The sequence below is a fragment of the Aulonocara sp. 'chitande type north' Nkhata Bay genome, linkage group LG23 (assembly GCF_057382095.1).
Source record: "Aulonocara sp. 'chitande type north' Nkhata Bay isolate Kocher_YH1m ecotype deep benthic linkage group LG23, A_spYH_male_GT1.1, whole genome shotgun sequence".
In the NCBI taxonomy this organism is placed as follows: domain Eukaryota; kingdom Metazoa; phylum Chordata; class Actinopteri; order Cichliformes; family Cichlidae; genus Aulonocara; species Aulonocara sp. 'chitande type north' Nkhata Bay.
The window spans coordinates 35,887,991-35,906,017 of record NC_141365.1 but is presented as its reverse complement, the minus strand read 5'-3'; the positions used below and the strand labels follow the sequence as shown (position 1 = coordinate 35,906,017).

The 18,027-nt window shown below is 41.3% G+C and overlaps 2 protein-coding genes across 3 annotated transcripts; both read right to left on the bottom strand.

Annotated features, from left to right (window-relative positions):
- Positions 1-641: 641 nt before the first annotated feature.
- LOC147302341 (acyl-CoA-binding protein-like) lies at positions 642-4,086 on the bottom strand. The gene is made up of 4 exons (XM_086282173.1): positions 3,981-4,086; positions 3,568-3,685; positions 1,158-1,220; positions 642-1,057 (listed from the first exon to the last, which is right to left on the bottom strand). Exons 1-4 carry the CDS (start codon positions 3,984-3,986, stop codon positions 984-986), a joined length of 261 nt encoding a protein of 86 aa, XP_086138299.1. The 5' UTR covers positions 3,987-4,086; the 3' UTR covers positions 642-983.
- A 1,685-nt stretch (positions 4,087-5,771) lies between these two features.
- On the bottom strand, positions 5,772-17,346 carry LOC147302340 (metalloreductase STEAP3-like). Of its 2 annotated transcripts, none has more exons than XM_086283359.1 (6): positions 17,266-17,346; positions 16,282-16,543; positions 13,914-14,180; positions 13,260-13,787; positions 12,255-12,419; positions 5,772-7,629 (listed from the first exon to the last, which is right to left on the bottom strand). In XM_086283359.1, the coding sequence occupies exons 2-6, from the start codon at positions 16,501-16,503 to the stop codon at positions 7,342-7,344; spliced, it is 1,470 nt and encodes a 489-aa protein (XP_086139485.1). In that variant the 5' UTR covers positions 16,504-16,543; positions 17,266-17,346; the 3' UTR covers positions 5,772-7,341. The 2 variants fall into 2 exon arrangements, with proteins under 2 accessions (XP_086139485.1, XP_086139487.1); XM_086283361.1 differs by having other exon boundaries at positions 16,282-16,509; positions 17,266-17,336.
- Positions 17,347-18,027: the final 681 nt, after the last annotated feature.

Below are 18,027 nucleotides of genomic sequence, written 5' to 3'. Positions count from 1 at the left end.
CCACGACTCGATAAGGAATGAATGTGAGGAAGCATTTAGATGTCAAAAAAGTGCCTGTATGAATGTGTGTGAGTGGATGAATGACATGTTGTATGAAGGTCTTTAAGCAGAAAGCAGTATATAAGAGCAAGTCCATTTACCATGTTGATTGCTGTAGTTATTTTAGTGACATTTTGATCAATTTCTTAAAGATGGGAAATTAGAAACAGGGAATTGTCAAAACCGAGTTAAAGGCATCCTGATTTTGTCATTAGCATAGCTGAAGCTCCTGAGTATGTCCTGCAGCTCCCATAACAGCACTCAGCGCTATCTTTTCAAATACAAGTTTTTTAAACTAATTCAGTTTGATAACCACGCTGACATTGTAGTATGTTTTATTCTATGGAGCAGAAGTGGCACCTCAGGCCGCTGCTTTAGCCACACATCTACTGCCCTCAACCACACAAGAGCGCTTCCTTCTTGCCCTCTGACTCAAGACGTCAGCTGAGATTAAGCACCACCACCCGTGATGTGTTCCAGAGCTGAAGGAAGCTCGGGGTGAGATTGTTAGACGAAGCCAGACTGAACACAGATCAGCCATCTGTGGCAAACATGCAAGGCTGATGGCGAGGAAAGAGTTTCCCGAAGACAACAGAAACAAATTTTTATTTTTATATCTTTATTTTTCAGACATTTTACAAAACACTTATTTGCTGTCTCGATAGGATGCAAGAAGCCCAATACTGCATTCATGTCTATCCTCAGTATGAAGCTAGAACTAGCTGGTTTAGTTTAGTATGAAGTGGTACCAGGGGGGGTCTCCAAAAAGGACGGTTTACGTGCATTTAACCAAAGCCCACTCACTGGTTCAGTAGAACTCATAAAACAGAAACCAGAGCACTTCCAGTCCCATTTTGTTGTCAACATGAACAAATAAGGTTCCAGTAAGGATGGCTTATCTCTTTCAACCATCTGAATGCACACAATGATGACACACACAGACTCTAGATTCCATATTTCTCCTTGAGTTCCTCCACCAAAGCAACATATTTGGCCATTGCTTCCTCTTTGGACAGACCTGTCGATCAGGAAACAGACACAAAGGAGAAAGTAGTTTGTTACTGCACAAAAAATGTGACATTGCCGAGATTTGTTTTCAAAGGCTTCATATCTCTGACCTTTCCTTGCATTCCATGCATCCCACTTTGCTTTTCCTGTAAAGTCAAGGAACCCTGGACGCTCTGTGAAAATAAAAGTAACTGTGAGTTAGTCACATATATACACACATATATAAACACCCAGCACGCCCCTGCGGGCGGTTTATCCTTCAAGCTCGGGTCCTCTACCAGAGGCCTGGGAGCTTGAGGGTCCTGCGCAGTATCTTAGCTGTTCCCAGGACTGCGCTCTTCTGGACAGAGATCTCCAATGTTGTTCCCGGGATCTGCTGGAGCCACTCGCCTAGCTTGGGAGTCACCGCACCTAGTGCTCCGATTACCACGGGGACCACCGTTACCTTCACCCTCCACATCCTCTCGAGCTCTTCTCTGAGCCCTTGGTATTTCTCCAGCTTCTCGTGTTCCTTCTTCCTGATATTGCTGTCATTCGGAACCGCTACATCGATCACTACGGTATGTATATATATATACATATATATATACACATATACATATATATATACACATATATATACACACATATATATATATATATTTATATATATATATATATATATATATATATATATATATATATATATATATATATATATATATATATATATATACACACATACATACATATATATATACACATACATACATATATATATATATATACACATACATACATATATATATATATACATACATATAGAGATGGACCGATCCGATATTACGTATCGGTATGGGTCAGATACTGACATAAATTACTGGATCAGATATCAGAGAGAAATAAGAAATGTAATCCGATCCATTAAATATCAAAAAAGCACCTCACAAAACTTGCGACATGGCGTAACTCGGCTCATAACCTTAGCACGTCGCAGCAGTATGCTCACGTGATAGAGCGACTGTGTGTATTTGGAGCCTCCCTACCAAACTCAGAGGAAGTTATCCCAGAGAGAAGTAAAGCAAGTGTGTAAGTTCATCTCTGAATGTTTGTAAAGCATTCCCACATTGAGCTTAAGTGAAGGGACTGCCTCTTCTCTCTCCCTCCCTCTTCTGCTGCTACTTCAATCATGAAACTGCTTAATGATCAGCTGATCTGCTTTTCTGTCACTACTCCCGTTTCTCTTGTTTGTTTTTGGCCCACTTTGCACCAGAAAGAGGAAACCAGCGGCTGAACAGCAGCAGCACGTTTAAGTTTGATAAGCTGTTGTTAGAATTTATTTAATATTACTTTGTACACCAGGATCTTTTTCTACGTAGCTGACGGCTATGCAGGGGCGGATCTAGCAAAGTTTAGCCAGGGGGGCCGATAGGGCATTAACAGGGAAAAGGGGGCACAAAGACATACTTTTCTTTCTTATTCTCATTTAAAATGTCGAGCTTTTAATAAATAATTATCAGAATCTTATACCCAAAGTTTTAATCTGATGTAAAATGTATAGAAGTTCATTACTGTATATAGTAACTGTTAAGTCTAATGTACCCTAGTAAGCTATAGTACTTTTTCCTTTGGGAAGATACCATCTGAGAAGTCCACAATTTTGTTGAAGAAAGATGTTGAATCTATTTAATTATTCTTGAAAAACAATTGATTTCTGTGCATTTTTTTTTCACACTGCATCAAATTAAAGTTGATGACTTCGATTAAGCATCATGAGGTGGAGGGTGGGGGGTGGTTCCCTATTTTTTGGGGGGTTTTTTGCTGGGAGTTTGCAAGTTAGGTTGCTTAATATTTCTGCTAAGTACACTTTGAAATACCAGAATAGGAAGGATGGAGCAGGTTTAAGTTTATTAGATTCATCAGTTTTGCTGAACTATGAAATATTTTGGGTGCAGTGTATTTTTTACATACAGGTATAACAGAATAGCGTTAGTGTTGTTGTTTATTTAAACTTGAGTATGAACTTATACAAAATGCAGCAATATATTAAAAAACAGTTTTATTGATTAAAAAACACACTATATCGGATTCATATCGGTATCGGCAGATATCCAAATTTATGATATCGGACATAAAAAAGTGGTATCGTGCCATCTCTAATACATATATATACACACATAGATACATACATATGTGTGTGTGTATGTATGTATGTATTATATATATATATATATATATATATATATATATATATATATATATATATATATATATATATATATATATCAGTGACAACACTGATGGAGAATAAAAAAATCAGCATAATAAGTCCTTTAAGGTATCAGAGGTTTAAAATATATATATATCGTTTGGGATATACATCAGAAGTTTAAAAAAAAAAAAACTTGTGGGAACTTATTCAGCAAATCACGCAGAACTCGTCAAACCTGATTTTTCTCAGTACCACCCGTCTCCGCTTTCGCACATGCAGTTAGTGGCTCCATATGTCAAACACACACACGCCACAGTCACGCTACTCACCTGTGTTAATATCACCGACTGTAGCTTGCTTATATAAGCCGTACAGATCGCCCATTTCTTGCTGGTTTGGTTTCTGCTTCAGAACCTTCACCTCCTCTACCGCTTTGTCAAAGGCGTCCTGGTTAGGACAAGTCACAGCATATCCTCAGATCATATCCACTCGCCCATCTTCACTATCACCTGAATGCTCTTCTCAGTAACCAGGAACGAGTTTAAACTTAACACCTCGTTACAACTACAAGAACCTGTCGAGCTAAACGGTCTGGTTCCTGCCCCCCCACCAAAAAAACCCCTCTTTCCAGTCCCTGTGATTTATACGTAAGTCAACATTACAGAGAAATCACTTAGAAACAATGTTAATATTTTAGATAAGATTCCAGGAAAGTTTTAAATACTAAAGAGGTCATACTTACAGTCATGACTGCGGTGAAACTGGGGCACACCTTTGCTCCTGTTCAAAGGCCTGCTCGTCCAACTCGCTGCAGTTGTGTCAGCTGTGCTGTGATTTGCTGAGAGAAAGGAAGTGGGAGGGTTTATGGGATTTCTTAGGCGGGGGTGCGGAGGGGGGTTTGACATTGATTGGATACCAAGTAAATACAGTCACTGTTGTCAGTACCGATACCAATCCCGATACTTTTAACCTATAAAGGCAGTTTACAGTCATGATTTATGAGACTAATCGTCATCAATTTGCTAATTCTAGGCACATTTTAATGACCACTAGATCACTGTGATTTTTACTTTCATCAATAACTAGTTGGTAAAACACACCTTTATGCTTATCATGTGTTTCGAAACTTGGTGACCTGGAATGTAAACATATCTGTCACTGATGCACTAAAGTAGACATGACAATTAAAACAAAGTATTGATTGTCATTTCATAGTGTGTGTTTGAGGCGTGTATTTTTAATTTCCATAACCAATTTTTTTAACAGATATCAGTGGACAACATGCTTGAAGCATAGAAACAAAATATCAATCAGATACTAATACCAGTGTCAGTATCGATACTTGTACTGATACTTATAATTGGATCGATCTATCCACATCTGTGAGATATTTTACACCCACTATAGCAAACCTATATATATTATACTTATAAACGTTCCTACAAAAGATCTAATCGTTACATGTCAAGGGAGTGGTTTTGTGTGACAGTAGAAAAAGTCACCACAAGAGGGCAGCACGCAGATATCAATCTATGTGCGCTTCTTCCAGTCAGTCCTGCTGAACAGACCTCTTGTAGCGCACAATCTGATATCCTCGTGTTGGTGTTGTTCCCAGATCATCATACTAAATGTTGTTCCAGGATCAACATTGCAAGTGACCAATCAGAATGTTGTGACGTCATACTTTTGCGACTTCGGGAAAAACCGGCGTAAAACAAAAAACTTAAGCTGCGTGAAACCGCCTCTGTCCACCGATCAACGGACCCTAACCCTTTTATAAACGGTAAGCAGAATTGATATTGTCCTTGCAACATTGGAATTTCATAAATGCACGAATGGCTTGGCACGCAAAAGAATAACGTCACAACAATGTGATTGGTCACTTGCAATGTTGATCCTGGAACAACATTTTCATGATGGTCTGGGAACAACACCAACACGAGGATATCAGATCATCCCTGTTGTAGTGGTCCAGCTTCATCAGCAGGAAATGTGGATTTAAAGGCATATTTTAGTTATGACGGCAGAGTAAGGTAAACACACTTTCCGTCCCTGTCATATAAACACACATAGAAACTCAGTACCTGGCCACTTTATTAGGTAGTTTGCTGTTGCATGGTTAGACTCCCTGTTGCCATCAGCACTGGCTTGATTCTTTGTGGCACAGATTCAACAAGGAGCTGAAAACATTACTCTGTCAGCAGGTTGTTCATGATGTGACTCTCCCTTTCCACTACATCCCAAATATCCTCTACTGGACTGGGATCTGTTGACTGAGGAGGCCATGAAGTGGGGGAAAAAAATCCAAAGGACAAGTCGTGCAAGACAATAGAAAAAGTCACCACAAGATGGCAGCAAGCACAAAATGACATGTTCGGCTGTGTGTGTGTGTGTGTGTGTGTGTGTGTGTGTGTGGATTTGGTGGCATTAAGTGTAATATTTAAAACATGAAGATGGTTTATTTGAATCCAGAAGTTAATCTAATCTGAAGAACTCCAAAAACGACGACAAACACCAGAGATGTGAAAGCTCGCTCTGTCATAGAAAACTTTATTCCATGTTTTATAAATTAACACTTGAAATCATCATGTTGTCACGATGACAGACACAGACTTAACACATCCAGCATATAAATGAAAATCTCTGGCAAGAGCAGAAAAATGAGAGTGCACGTAGGGCTGATGTACAAAGGTGTTGTTTTGGGAGTTTTTTTAATGAAGAAAAAGTTGGTTGAAGAGTCAAAACTTCCTTTTTAATCGGTTTTTATATTTCCGCTCCGCCTTCTCCGTATGACAGATTATTTAGAACATGTGAAAGACTTCATTTTGTGCCACGCTTCCTAAAAGAGCAATACACCTGAAATTGCATTTCTTTCTACATGCAGATATATCCACTTAAAATGAATCTGAGTTCTATTTTCAATCAGTTTGGTGTGTAACAAGTATTAATGTCACACGATGCTTGGTTACATTTAAACTATGGCCTCTTACCTTACCCAATATAAGCTAGCTGTACCTTAGTTTAGTGTCAGGACTGTCACCTGACATGAAGTAAGCTTAAATAAATAATTTCTTATTTAGATTTATCCAGTTCCAGTTGGATAAACAGTAAAACAGTGAATGACAGTAAAATATTGTAATACAGCTTCTTAACTGAAATATTACTGCCTGTGTTGGTGTTTACTTCATCAGAGTGAGAGAAAAAAAAAAAGCAGCAGAAACATCTGACATTTTACATCTGAATAAGTCAGAGGCCGTGGTGAGATTCCCCTGAGCGAGATGGCAGCAGCAGACGTGCATCTCGCTGGCCTGGATGCTGCATCTACGTGCATCGATCTGGAAAATGAGCAGTTAGCACCTCTAAGTTACGACAAGGCAGGCGGCTGATCCGTTTGAGAAAATGGCTTAATTCAAACATACGCACTCGTGTCAAATATTGTGAAAAATAGTGATTATGATGATATTCAGTGTTTAAATATTATAGTTTAATATTTTACTGTTGCAGTGTTTCTCTGTAAAGGAGAGGATTCAAAACATAGTGTCAACTCTGGGAAGGAGTTTTTCTTTGAGATATGCCTTTCCCAAAACAAATAGTTTTAACACAGTGCTGATCACTGTCAAGGGAAGAAAAGGAGAAATTAGAAAAGAAAAGCTTCAAATGACTTCAAATAGAAACAGATCTGTACAGCACCAAATGCTCCTAGAGAGGAATGCAGACAGCGTGAGGAAAGCCAAGCGCACTTCTGATGCTCATAGTAAACCTCATTTAAGCTCGACTATCAGCTGTAAGGTTACAGAGGCTGTTTTGATTGCATGAATACTGCTCTTCCGTTTTGGATTAACAGAAAAGAGATCGATAAAACACTTTAAATGTTAACTAAGTAGTCTAACTACCAATGCATCGAGCAGTAAAGGTGGCACCACCGCTCTAAAAATCTCAAAGAGTCTTCCAGCTAATTGTTGAAGAGGATCCTCTCTGAACCCCCTCAAAAGGCCAGAGATGATCCTCCAAAGTGCTCAAAGAGTGTATAAATCTTTTATCCTCCATGTGCTTTATATTCATGAGTCTGGGTTTTCTATGCACGCTGCTGAAAACGGTGCTTCTCACACATTACTGACATTCTCCAGCCCGTTGCGGCAGTCGTCATCTGGCAGGATGAAGCGGATGTGCCGGCTCTTCTCCCAGCCGCGGCGGATCTGCCCGAGCCGGTGGCCCACGCAGGGCAGGAAGAGGGCCACGCGGCCCAGCAGCACCGCGAGGGGGAGAATGAGGACCAGGAGGAAGGTGGGAGGCATGTAGAAGTAGTACTGGGCCGAGAGGAAGGCGCGGTTCCAGCCGAAGATGAGGGTGTGGAGGGTAGCCATGGATAAGGCGCAGTAGCCGAGTGTGGACTGCAGGAGACAGAATAAAGGGGATAATACCTTTAATAAAATCTTACAACACTGATTGAATTTTTTTAGCTTCCTTGTGTTGACAATTAAAAAAATGCAATATTAAAATCGCTGTTTCCATCATAGATTTAAAAATGAGCTACATTTTAGTTAGCACACTTTCTAATCGAACTCTACTGGTTCTACTGGAAGTTTCTTCCTGTCAAAGGCGAATTTTTCCTCCCCAATGTTGCCAACTGCTTACTTATATGGTGGTCGTCTGACTGTTGGTGTTTTCTCTCTGTTATTGCAGGTCTTTACCTTACTTAATATAAAGCGCCTTGAAGCAAATGTTGTGATTTGGTGCTATATAAATAAACTTGAATTGAACATTTGCGTATACCTTTTAAAGGTATATACTGTATATACCTTTTAAAGGTATATACAGTATATACCTTTTAAAGGTATATACACAGTATATACCTTTTAAAGGTATATACAGTATATACCTTTCAGCATTCATGATGCCTTTACAGACGTCCAAGCTGCCAATCAAATAGGCACTGAAACACTGCCGTACCATCAGTCATGCAGGCTTTTGAACAGAGTGCTGATAAAAAGCCGGGTAGTTCTGCTTTGTATAAAAGAGCTTAGGTCCTGAGACAGCAGCAGCATTTCTGAATCATGTTAACATAAGAGTTCCTCCTTGTTTGACAGAGCTTTAAAGTGTTTCTGAGCTCATGCATTCATTTCAATGACAGACACGTGTCTGTTTTATTGCAGTGCCTCCCGAGGGCCAAAGGATCACAGGCATTAATAAATGATTTGTCCCTCACATACAGAGACTCTGTAGATGATGAGATATTCAAGGACTTCATAAATTTATGTTAAGGGATATTATTCTAAATTATTCTTGTTCCACAATTCGTAGATGCAGTTTCTTCGCAGAATAATGACACTCTGCCAACCTTTACTTCTAATAAGCTGTTTTTAGTCGCACTCATGTTGATGACCTGTTGCCAGTGAACCTAATTAGTTGCAAAAAACATAATAGATTTATTGAGGCTGAAACTTTTTACAAGGGATATCCCTGAAATTTAAATCTAATTCAATTCAAAAGCAAATACGTAAAAGAAAAAGAGTGGTGGGATGGTCGGCAACAAAGACTCATGTAGCAGTAAGGGTTAGGCTGACACTAGAGGCTGTTTTTGACCGTAAAACTCATCGTGCAAGGGCAGACGGGAGGGTGGGGGGTCGTCAGAGAGCCAAAGCCAACAGCCAAAGGCGGCTGCAGGTTTCTGCTATGAATCCTTCCACAGGTTCAGCAACAGAAACAGTGCTCTCCAAGTGCTCCTGTAGTCAGCTCAGCTCGAGGTGAATTAAACACCAAGTGAGTTGCAATGGCAAGAGATGAATAATTTTCTATTTATATCATGTGACGCCCTGCAAACTTCAAAGTTTGCTTGAGTTTATCCTCACTGCTGAAAGCAAAGACAAATTTATGGAAACATGCAGGTCAGGGTGGTCTTCATTCGGTGCATAAACACACAAACACACATACTAAAAATTAAACCATAAAAAACACATTATTTTTAAACCCAGAACATTTTATTTGCATTTGTGTCACCTAAAACAGTGATTCCCAAAGTGTGGCCAGCCCTGGTGGACTGTAACGGTACTGCAGGCAAGCCACATTAATAACAAACAGTCCCGATCAAAAGAAGTTTTCAATAAATTGCATGCTCAAAAATATGTTTTGTCTCACTCCCATTTCTTCTAGTTGCATGTGAAGCTCTACTTGGAACCTTGTTGAGATTCAACCATGCAAAATATAATTTTTTGCCATTTTTCAAGTGCTCTTAAACTTTTGATCGGGACTGAAAGTCAAAATTCCTTACGCATAGGTTTATTTGTTTGTTTTTTTGTGCAAAATTAACATAAAGGCTGCCATGATCCATTGTAACACTGTTATCTTACAGCTAATTTGCATCTGCAATCCCTTGGCAGGTTACATATTTACATACATTTATTTATTTAAAAAAAGGGAATTTAAACTGGTAATAGGAGGTGGTTAGCCTGACTCATTACTATGACCTAAATTTACTGCTCTTATATTGAAGTTAGTGTCCCAGTGGCAGGTGGGTCACACATTGGGCTTAACAATTTGCATATGCCTGGGTAACAGCAGCAACTTATAAATGGACTGGTTTACATATAGCATTTTTCTGCTCTACCCGAAAACTCAGTGTACTTTACATCTAAAGCACCTAAAATATTAGCCAGCTGAGAACTGATATAGCAACTCAATGCCACCACAATTGACTATATAATTTATATAAATTAAACACCTAGATCACTCAACGGTTCCTTAACTGTCCAAGAGCGCCCACACTGAAGCAGAAACTAAAAATAGACCCCAAAAACAGGGTTCTGGATACTTTGACAGTTGCTAGCTCTGACAGTGTTTATGCATTTATAAAAAAAAAAAAAAAAGGAGAGAGAGAAAAAAAACAAAAACAAACTAATTGTGCACCCATGCTGTTGACAACAAGTCTAGAAGTGCTTTAATCGCACAAACTGTTGACATGTGACTAATCTAAAGGCCACCGAATTAAAGGAAGATGAAATGGGAAAAGTGGCACAAACAGACTTCACGTCCTGGAAAACTGGAGGCCATTGGGGGGGGGGGGGGTTAAGGAGAGGAGGAAGTGTGTGTACAAACTGAGTCACAACCCTCCTAACGGCTTTGTCACAGCACAAGTTTAACAGCAAATCTGGGGCAGCTGCGGGACTGCAAACACTAAGAGTCAGTGTTTGTATATGTGTCTTACTGCCACACATTCACTATGTGGTGTAAGAGACACAGCGTGCATCTGTCTGCACATCAGAGTGACGCCTGTCTGTTCGTATGCGTGCGACTCAAACGTCCTGCCTGTCTCCAACGTCTTTGACCATCATCCTACAAGCACGGAGAACAAAACCATTTGACAGCACATGCTAGCATGAAGTATCTGGCTGAAGTACAGTGGGGCAAAAAAGTATTTAGTCAGCCACCGATTGTGCAAGTTCCCCCACCTAAAATGATGACAGAGGTCAGTAATTTGCACCAGAGGTACACTTCAACTGTGAGAGACAGAATGTGAAAAAAAAAAATCCATGAATCCACATGGTAGGATTTGTAAAGAATTTATTCGTAAATCAGGGTGGAAAATAAGTATTTGGTCAATAACAAAAATACAACTCAATACTTTGTAACATAACCTTTGTTGGCAATAACAGAGGTCAAACGTTTACTATAGGTCTTTACCAGGTTTGCACACACAGTAGCTGGTATTTTGGCCCATTCCTCCATGCAGATCTTCTCGAGAGCAGTGATGTTTTGGGGCTGTCGCCGAGCAACACGGACTTTCAACTCCCGCCACAGATTTTCTATGGGGTTGAGGTCTGGAGACTGGCTAGGCCACTCCAGGACTTTCAAATGCTTCTTACGGAGCCACTCCTTTGTTGCCCGGGCGGTGTATTTTGGATCATTGTCATGTTGGAAGACCCAGCCTCGTTTCATCTTCAAAGTTCTCACTGATGGAAGGAGGTTTTGGCTCAAAATCTCACGATACATGGCCCCATTCATTCTGTCCTTAACACGGATCAGTCGTCCTGTCCCCTTGGCAGAAAAACAGCCCCATAGCATGATGTTTCCACCCCCATGCTTCACAGTAGGTATGGTGTTCTTGGGATGCAACTCAGTATTCTTCTTCCTCCAAACACGACGAGTTGAGTTTATACCAAAAAGTTCTACTTTGGTTTCATCTGACCACATGACATTCTCCCAATCCTCTGCTGTATCATCCATGTGCTCTCTGGCAAACTTCAGACGGGCCTGGACATGCACTGGCTTCAGCAGCGGAACACGTCTGGCACTGCGGGATTTGATTCCCTGCCGTTGTAGTGTGTTACTGATGGTGACCTTTGTTACTTTGGTCCCAGCTCTCTGCAGGTCATTCACCAGGTCCCCCCGTGTGGTTCTGGGATCTTTGCTCACCGTTCTCATGATCATTTTGACCCCACGGGATGAGATCTTGCGTGGAGCCCCAGATCGAGGGAGATTATCAGTGGTCTTGTATGTCTTCCATTTTCTGATGATTGCTCCCACAGTTGATTTTTTCACACCAAGCTGCTTGCCTATTGTAGATTCACTCTTCCCAGTCTGGTGCAGGTCTACAATACTTTTCCTGGTGTCCTTCGAAAGCTCTTTGGTCTTGGCCATGGCGGAGTTTGGAGTCTGACTGTTTGAGGCTGTGGACAGGTGTCTTTTATACAGATGATGAGTTCAAACAGGTGCCATTCATACAGGTAACGAGTGGGGGACAGAAAAGCTTCCTACAGAAGACGTTACAGGTCTGTGAGAGCCAGAGATTTTCCTTGTTTGAGGTGACCAAATAGTTATTTTCCACCCTGATTTACGAATAAATTCTTTACAAATCCTACCATGTGAATTCATGGATTTTTTTTTCACATTCTGTCTCTCACAGTTGAAGTGTACCTCTGGTGCAAATTACTGACCTCTGTCATCATTTTAAGTGGGAGAACTTGCACAATCGGTGGCTGACTAAATACTTTTTTGCCCCACTGTATGTGTGGGTGCGTACCTGAACGAAGGTGAACTCCCTCCAGTTGACAGTGTTGGCCACTGAGGGCAGCGAGGTGACAGCCAGCAGAGAGAGCAGCCCGAGAGCCATGATGCCCACGGACAGGTACAGCTCCATCCTCCAAACTTCCTCCCCAACCCACGAATCTGGGTGGCCAGCATTCACCTGCGTAACAAGCAACATTGATAGACATGCAGTCAATGCAAGGGTAACAGCAACATATTCAAGAGCATGACAAAAATGTGAAACTGACAACTGCCTTTTCAGATCCTTTAACTCTCAAGTGCTAAAGAAGTGTTGAAGAAAAGCACTTAAAAAGACGGTACAAACACCCTTCAACCATGTTCTGATTGCTGATGTTGCATAGTTTGTCCGTTAGGGGGCGCTTTGTAACTTGCCACAAACAGAGCAACCAGCCTACCTGGGCAGATAATAACCGAGTAATCAATGACTATCTGTTATTATAAATAAATAAGGAGGTTTATGAATGTTTCGTGTGTTAGAGCCCTGACTTTAGCTCAGGAGATGAAGCTTAAGGTTACGAGGAAGATTACATCTTATTAAGATGCAGATGGTGTCACTTCTTTTGCATTTTCATTTCTTTGGTGAAGAGGACTCCTCGTCCAACAATAAAGCGTAGGCCTGATGTAAGATGCAGACACAAATTTAAATGTCCCCTCTTCAGCACAAAATGCCTATGAGTTCCCTTCTCCTCTGCCTTGGGCATATTTGGCTAGAGACTAGCACAAAGGGAGACGTCTTTCCTGGTCATTGTATTCAAATGTGATGGGGGAACATTGTTGCTTCCACAAACCGCACACCCACTGCTATGTATTTTAACAGATTAAATATAAGTTTACCAGAATACATCCGTTTGTTGGAAAATTTAATTACAGACTATGTATATTTATTCTGTATATATATGTATATTATATTTATTCTGTCCTGTTTGTTAGACTCATGGAACGTCTGAACCGACACCTCTCTTCTTCTTCTTCATCTAACCTGTTCATAGGCCTTGTTGATCAGCTGGAAGCGGGCGGACTTCCTCATGGGAAGACACAGGCTATAAATCGCATGTAGAACTGCACACAGGAAGCTGCACAGTCCAAACTGCTTCCTCTGGATCAACCAATGGTCCAGCCAGTTAGGAAAGCGGTTGTACTTGGTGCCCCACCACAGCTGGAGGAAGGCAGCAATCAAACCGGGCAGGTAGACCAGTGATAACATCACCAAGGCGACACATGGGAAAGTGATATTCACAATCTCAATGGGCAACTTGTATAAATTGTTCTTCTTCGCAGTCACATAGGGATGCAAGACATCACGGACGGAGTTATACAGGTAGAAGAAGACAAAGAGGGCCAGAGCGCAGATGATGGGGGTGCGCCAAGATGGAAACAGATACAGCGGGAGGTTTTCGATCTCTAGTGAAGAGGAGAGGAGGCCCATGTCAACAGGGATGAAGCCCATCCTGCGGCAAAGCTGCATCACAGAGCTCTTGGCATTTTGATCGTCACTGCAGAGGAAAACCTGGAGAAAAAGACGACATAAAGACAAACATGTTTAGAGGCTAGAAACCGATTTCATTTGAAACCGCATATACCACCAGACCTCCATGAATGCGAATAGTCTTAGAGTGGTGATGACGTCCCCTACCTGTCGGCTCCCATCCCGTGGTCCTGCCTGTAGCGTCCAGGCTGATATGGTATTAAACCCCTTGACCACATAACTCTCAGGAAATAGATCACCCAGCTGTTGGGCATTGGAAGGCCCTTCTTGCTTGATTTGCAAACCGTTGCTGACATCCACGAGAGTCTTTCCAGCTAGTGCTGGCTTCAGGTGGACCAATGTAGAGTGGTGCTCAGGGTACACGGCAACAAAGAGCAAGTCTGCTTGGTTTGCAGCCTCCATCTGCGAGGTCACCTGACGGACAAAGACAGAAACGTTCACGCTCGATATCAAAACTTTCCCTTATATTTAGCTTGTTTCATTAGTTGATTTCCTAGTATTGTTAAATACAGCCTGGTCAAATATTAGTAAAACGTAGCATAGCATAGACCTCTGCCTACAGTATTTACACTAAACATCTCCTTGACCCTAATACATATTTGGCTCTAAAAACATACCTCTGAACGCGACAGATAAATTGTATGTTTGAATTAAAACCCTGTAGCTCACCACTGTCAGTCTCAGTCGAATGCTTTGCACAGTTCCCATTAACCACAAACTATGTTTACTGAAAACCGCCATGAAAGAAAACCAAAAAAAACCTCCAAAAAGCTTTATTGGGATTATTTGAATTTCAAACTCAAATAAGCCAGGAAGTCCTTTCTTGCAGCTTGCAAATGAATAAACAGGCAGTAATAATATATGCTATTACAGTTCTGTTTAAAACTCTTCACCAGACCTTCTTGTAGTTATTAAAAGCAGTCTTAAGCAAGAGTTCTCCAGATTTTCTGAATGTCTATCAAACCCTTTCTTTGGACACTGGTTTGACAAAATCGATGACATTATGAATTTAAAGAAGTTTAAAAAGCATCTGAATGGCAACAACTTCATTTGACAGCAATGATCCCAAACACAGTGCTAAACAATGCTTGAAAAGAGGAACATACAATTGAACACAACAGTCATGGTCTCGTGTCACGGTTTGGGTGAGACATGAGACCATGGCTAAATGGATCTACTGTAATTTTAGTCAGTGCTGTTTTTGGCAGTGCAACAATAACGTCTATGACAATCATGGAGTGTCTCCCCAGACCTCAACATCATTGAAGCAGTGTGGGATCACCTTGACAGTGAGCAGATGAAAAGGTAGCCAACATCCAAAGAAGAGCCTTGAAAGTCCTTAAAGAAGGGGGGGGGGGGGGGGGGGGTGTAGCATTACTAGGATGAATGTATGTGTGTGGTTTTTAAGTGTGCTTTGACCATGTATTAAACACTCCATGTGGCAAAGGAGTATATAATTACATACACGTCTTACTTAAATTCCCAAGTGCTATTTCTGACCCTATATTCATACATGAGCTTTTAAGGCAACGTTAAAGGTTATTCAGCTGTTACACATTTTCATCACATGGCTTGACTCCAAAGAAGAATTGACCCTTAGATTTTTTTTTTTCCCCCCCTGTGGCTTCGAGGTGCCTATACTGAGCTGAAAACACACTAGTAAAAGGCTCCACACTGGTGACAGTAGTGGAAGTGGATCTAGTCAAATAGTGTGTGAGACCTAACATTGACATGAGACCATAACTCGAGCAATCTTATGGATTTTAGTCAGCAATTTTTTGGCAGAGCAACAATAAAGTTTACAACATAGCCCAACTCTAACTTCCAGATCCTATAAAAGACAGGTTGATTACTGAGCAAGAATTCTAGGAGGCACTAACACTAAATTAGCGAAACAAATGATAAGGGGATATTGGACCTTGGTGCAGCCTTTCATCTCAATTTAAGCCAACCTTTTCTGATTGGCTGCCCTTCACTAACAGAGGGGTTTTAACAGCAGCTGAGTGGGGCTTTCTGCTCACACCCCATAAGAGTAAAGACAACTGTGTTAAAATGAGCCTTGAGAGAAGACTTAAATTGAAGCTGTTGGCTGAGAGGGATTACTTGAACGCATTTGATAGAAGCCATTGTAAGCATGTGAAAAACATAACAATAGCACTCTCTGTTCCTCATCCATATTTGTATGCCTGTGGTGAAGACACCTTAAAAAATGATTCAAGCTGCAGATGGGAACTTAATCAGGGGCTGACAAGAAGTCATCTTGTGGTGCAAATGTATTGTGGCGCAGGCTGATGGATTGACTGCTGTATGCTCCTCCCATACTGCCTCTCATCTTCTTCTCTCAATCAACTGAGATTATCTAGTAGCTATGTTTATGAGGTAAAGCAACAACATCCATTATCACTGCTGGGGGAAAAGTCAAAGGAATGTATAATTACCACCAGAGGGATGGAAACAAAAACACCAATTACACTGTGAGTGTGAACGTGAGTGTCAGTGTCGCTGCATATGTCACCTCCGCCTCTTCGGGGAACAGAGCCGTGAAGCGCGCGGGGGTTCGGCTGCCCACCACAACCTGATAGCCGGAGGCCACCAGCCTTCTGGCCAGAGAGCGGGAGAAGTCGCCGGTGCCCAGGATGCCAATCAACAGGGTGCTGGGCATCATCATGGAGGCTTCAAGGTGTCTGGAGCCCCCAGCTCTTTCTCGGATTAAAGGCCTCGCCATATCATCAGGCATAGTGCACTGACAAACCAGCAGAGAGAGCAGCAGATGAGACCTAAAACAAACACGAATCTTAATAACAGAGTTACAACAGGTTGAATTTAACGGTAGCTTTCTAGCTGCACCTTTGCAGAGCACAGATGTCTAATACCCATTATCTGTGAATCTCAGCTGGCATGTCCTAGATCCACAACTCTGCACTATCAAAGCAAAGTTACTGTCCAATAATAGCGTAAATGGATGTTATGGCAGCCCAAATATAGCAACTGCGAATTTTGCTGCTACTCCTGGACACGCTGACTAAAAAAAAATTAATTAAAAACAAAACAATCACAAACATTTAACCCAGGAAGCTTTCACTTTAATTATTTCAACTTTACTGAAACACGTTTGATGGGATTATCTCACGCGGAAGGATTCGAGAAAAATATGAAAACACACTTTGAAGCACTTTAATAATCACCTAATGATCACAGTGATACATGCCGAATTTATTTTAAAAAGCCAATACTTCAGAGGCTGTCTCGATTAATGGTGTATCTTTTGCTAAAAGTGGTTCGGAGAACGATAAGAACTTAAACAGACTGAAATCCGCACAGACTCTGGCATGAAAACGGAAAAGAGGATAGAAAGCTACTTTGCTTGATGCCCTTGAGTCAACTCGGGGAAACTTTGTCTCCGAAGAAAGTTACACAAGCCAACGCAGGCAAAACGAAGACGAGCATTTTGGTAAAATAACAGCTTGTCTGACATAATACATCGTCTGTGAATACTTACAGGCACACTGTTTACTCGCGTGTAGGTGTTCAGGCTCCACGCTTCCTCAGAGCTTTCTGTAAACTGGAGCCTTTCTTCCTGATAAGATGACGCGGGCGATAAAGCCACGCCCCCACGTGTGTAAGCGAGATAAAGCAGCGTAACGGGCTCCATGATATTTATTACACGTGTGATTTCTGCACTTAAAGGGGCGGGTTAACACCACAGTAAGCATGAGCACTGCACACAGTAAAGACAAAGTGGCTGTTACTCCATTTCCATAATTAATAGGAAAACTTACGCGTTTTTCTCTTAATTATGACGTTTGACAAGTGAAAAGTTTATCATCCTTAACAGGGGCGGGTCCAGAGGGGGTGTGTGCATGGGCTGGCACTACCCCCACTGGAATACAATATATTCTTCTGGTGCCCCCAGATTACTGCTATGGGGTCTTTAAGTGATGATGTGATGAATCCTGCTTCTGGGCACAAACTACTCTGCATTTAATAAGGCTGTTGTGTTTTTAACATGTTTTAGTGCTTGTATCTTGTTATACTTTGCACAGACCCGTTTGAAAACAAAGGGGGATCGCACTTTTCTCATATTGTGGATGCATTATCTCAGCTGTTCTCCCAACTGAAGTTTGGTCCGTTTATAGCATCCTGCCATACGATTGCATTTGCCCCTAACCTTCGGGAACCCTCACATTAACTTTTATCAAGTGGAAGAAGGTTGGCGTTCATCCTCCAGCTTCAGTGTTTGTTATGCTAACATAGCTGTGTC

Excerpts from the sequence above, each read along its gene's own strand:
- LOC147302341 (XM_086282173.1), bottom strand. Across the intron at positions 1,221-3,567 it reads AGTCGGTGATATTAACACAG|AGCGTCCAGGGTTCCTTGAC; the intron begins GTGAGTAGCGTG and ends TTATTTTCACAG. Across the intron at positions 1,058-1,157 it reads TGCATGGAATGCAAGGAAAG|GTCTGTCCAAAGAGGAAGCA; the intron begins GTCAGAGATATG and ends CCTGATCGACAG.
- LOC147302340 (XM_086283359.1), bottom strand. The coding sequence starts at position 16,503 with ATGCCTGATGATATGGCGAGGCCTTTAATCCGAGAAAGAGCTGGGGGC. Across the intron at positions 14,181-16,281 it reads TGTTCCCCGAAGAGGCGGAG|GTGACCTCGCAGATGGAGGC; the intron begins GTGACATATGCA and ends TTTGTCCGTCAG. Across the intron at positions 7,630-12,254 it reads GGGAGTTCACCTTCGTTCAG|TCCACACTCGGCTACTGCGC; the intron begins GTACGCACCCAC and ends TGTCTCCTGCAG.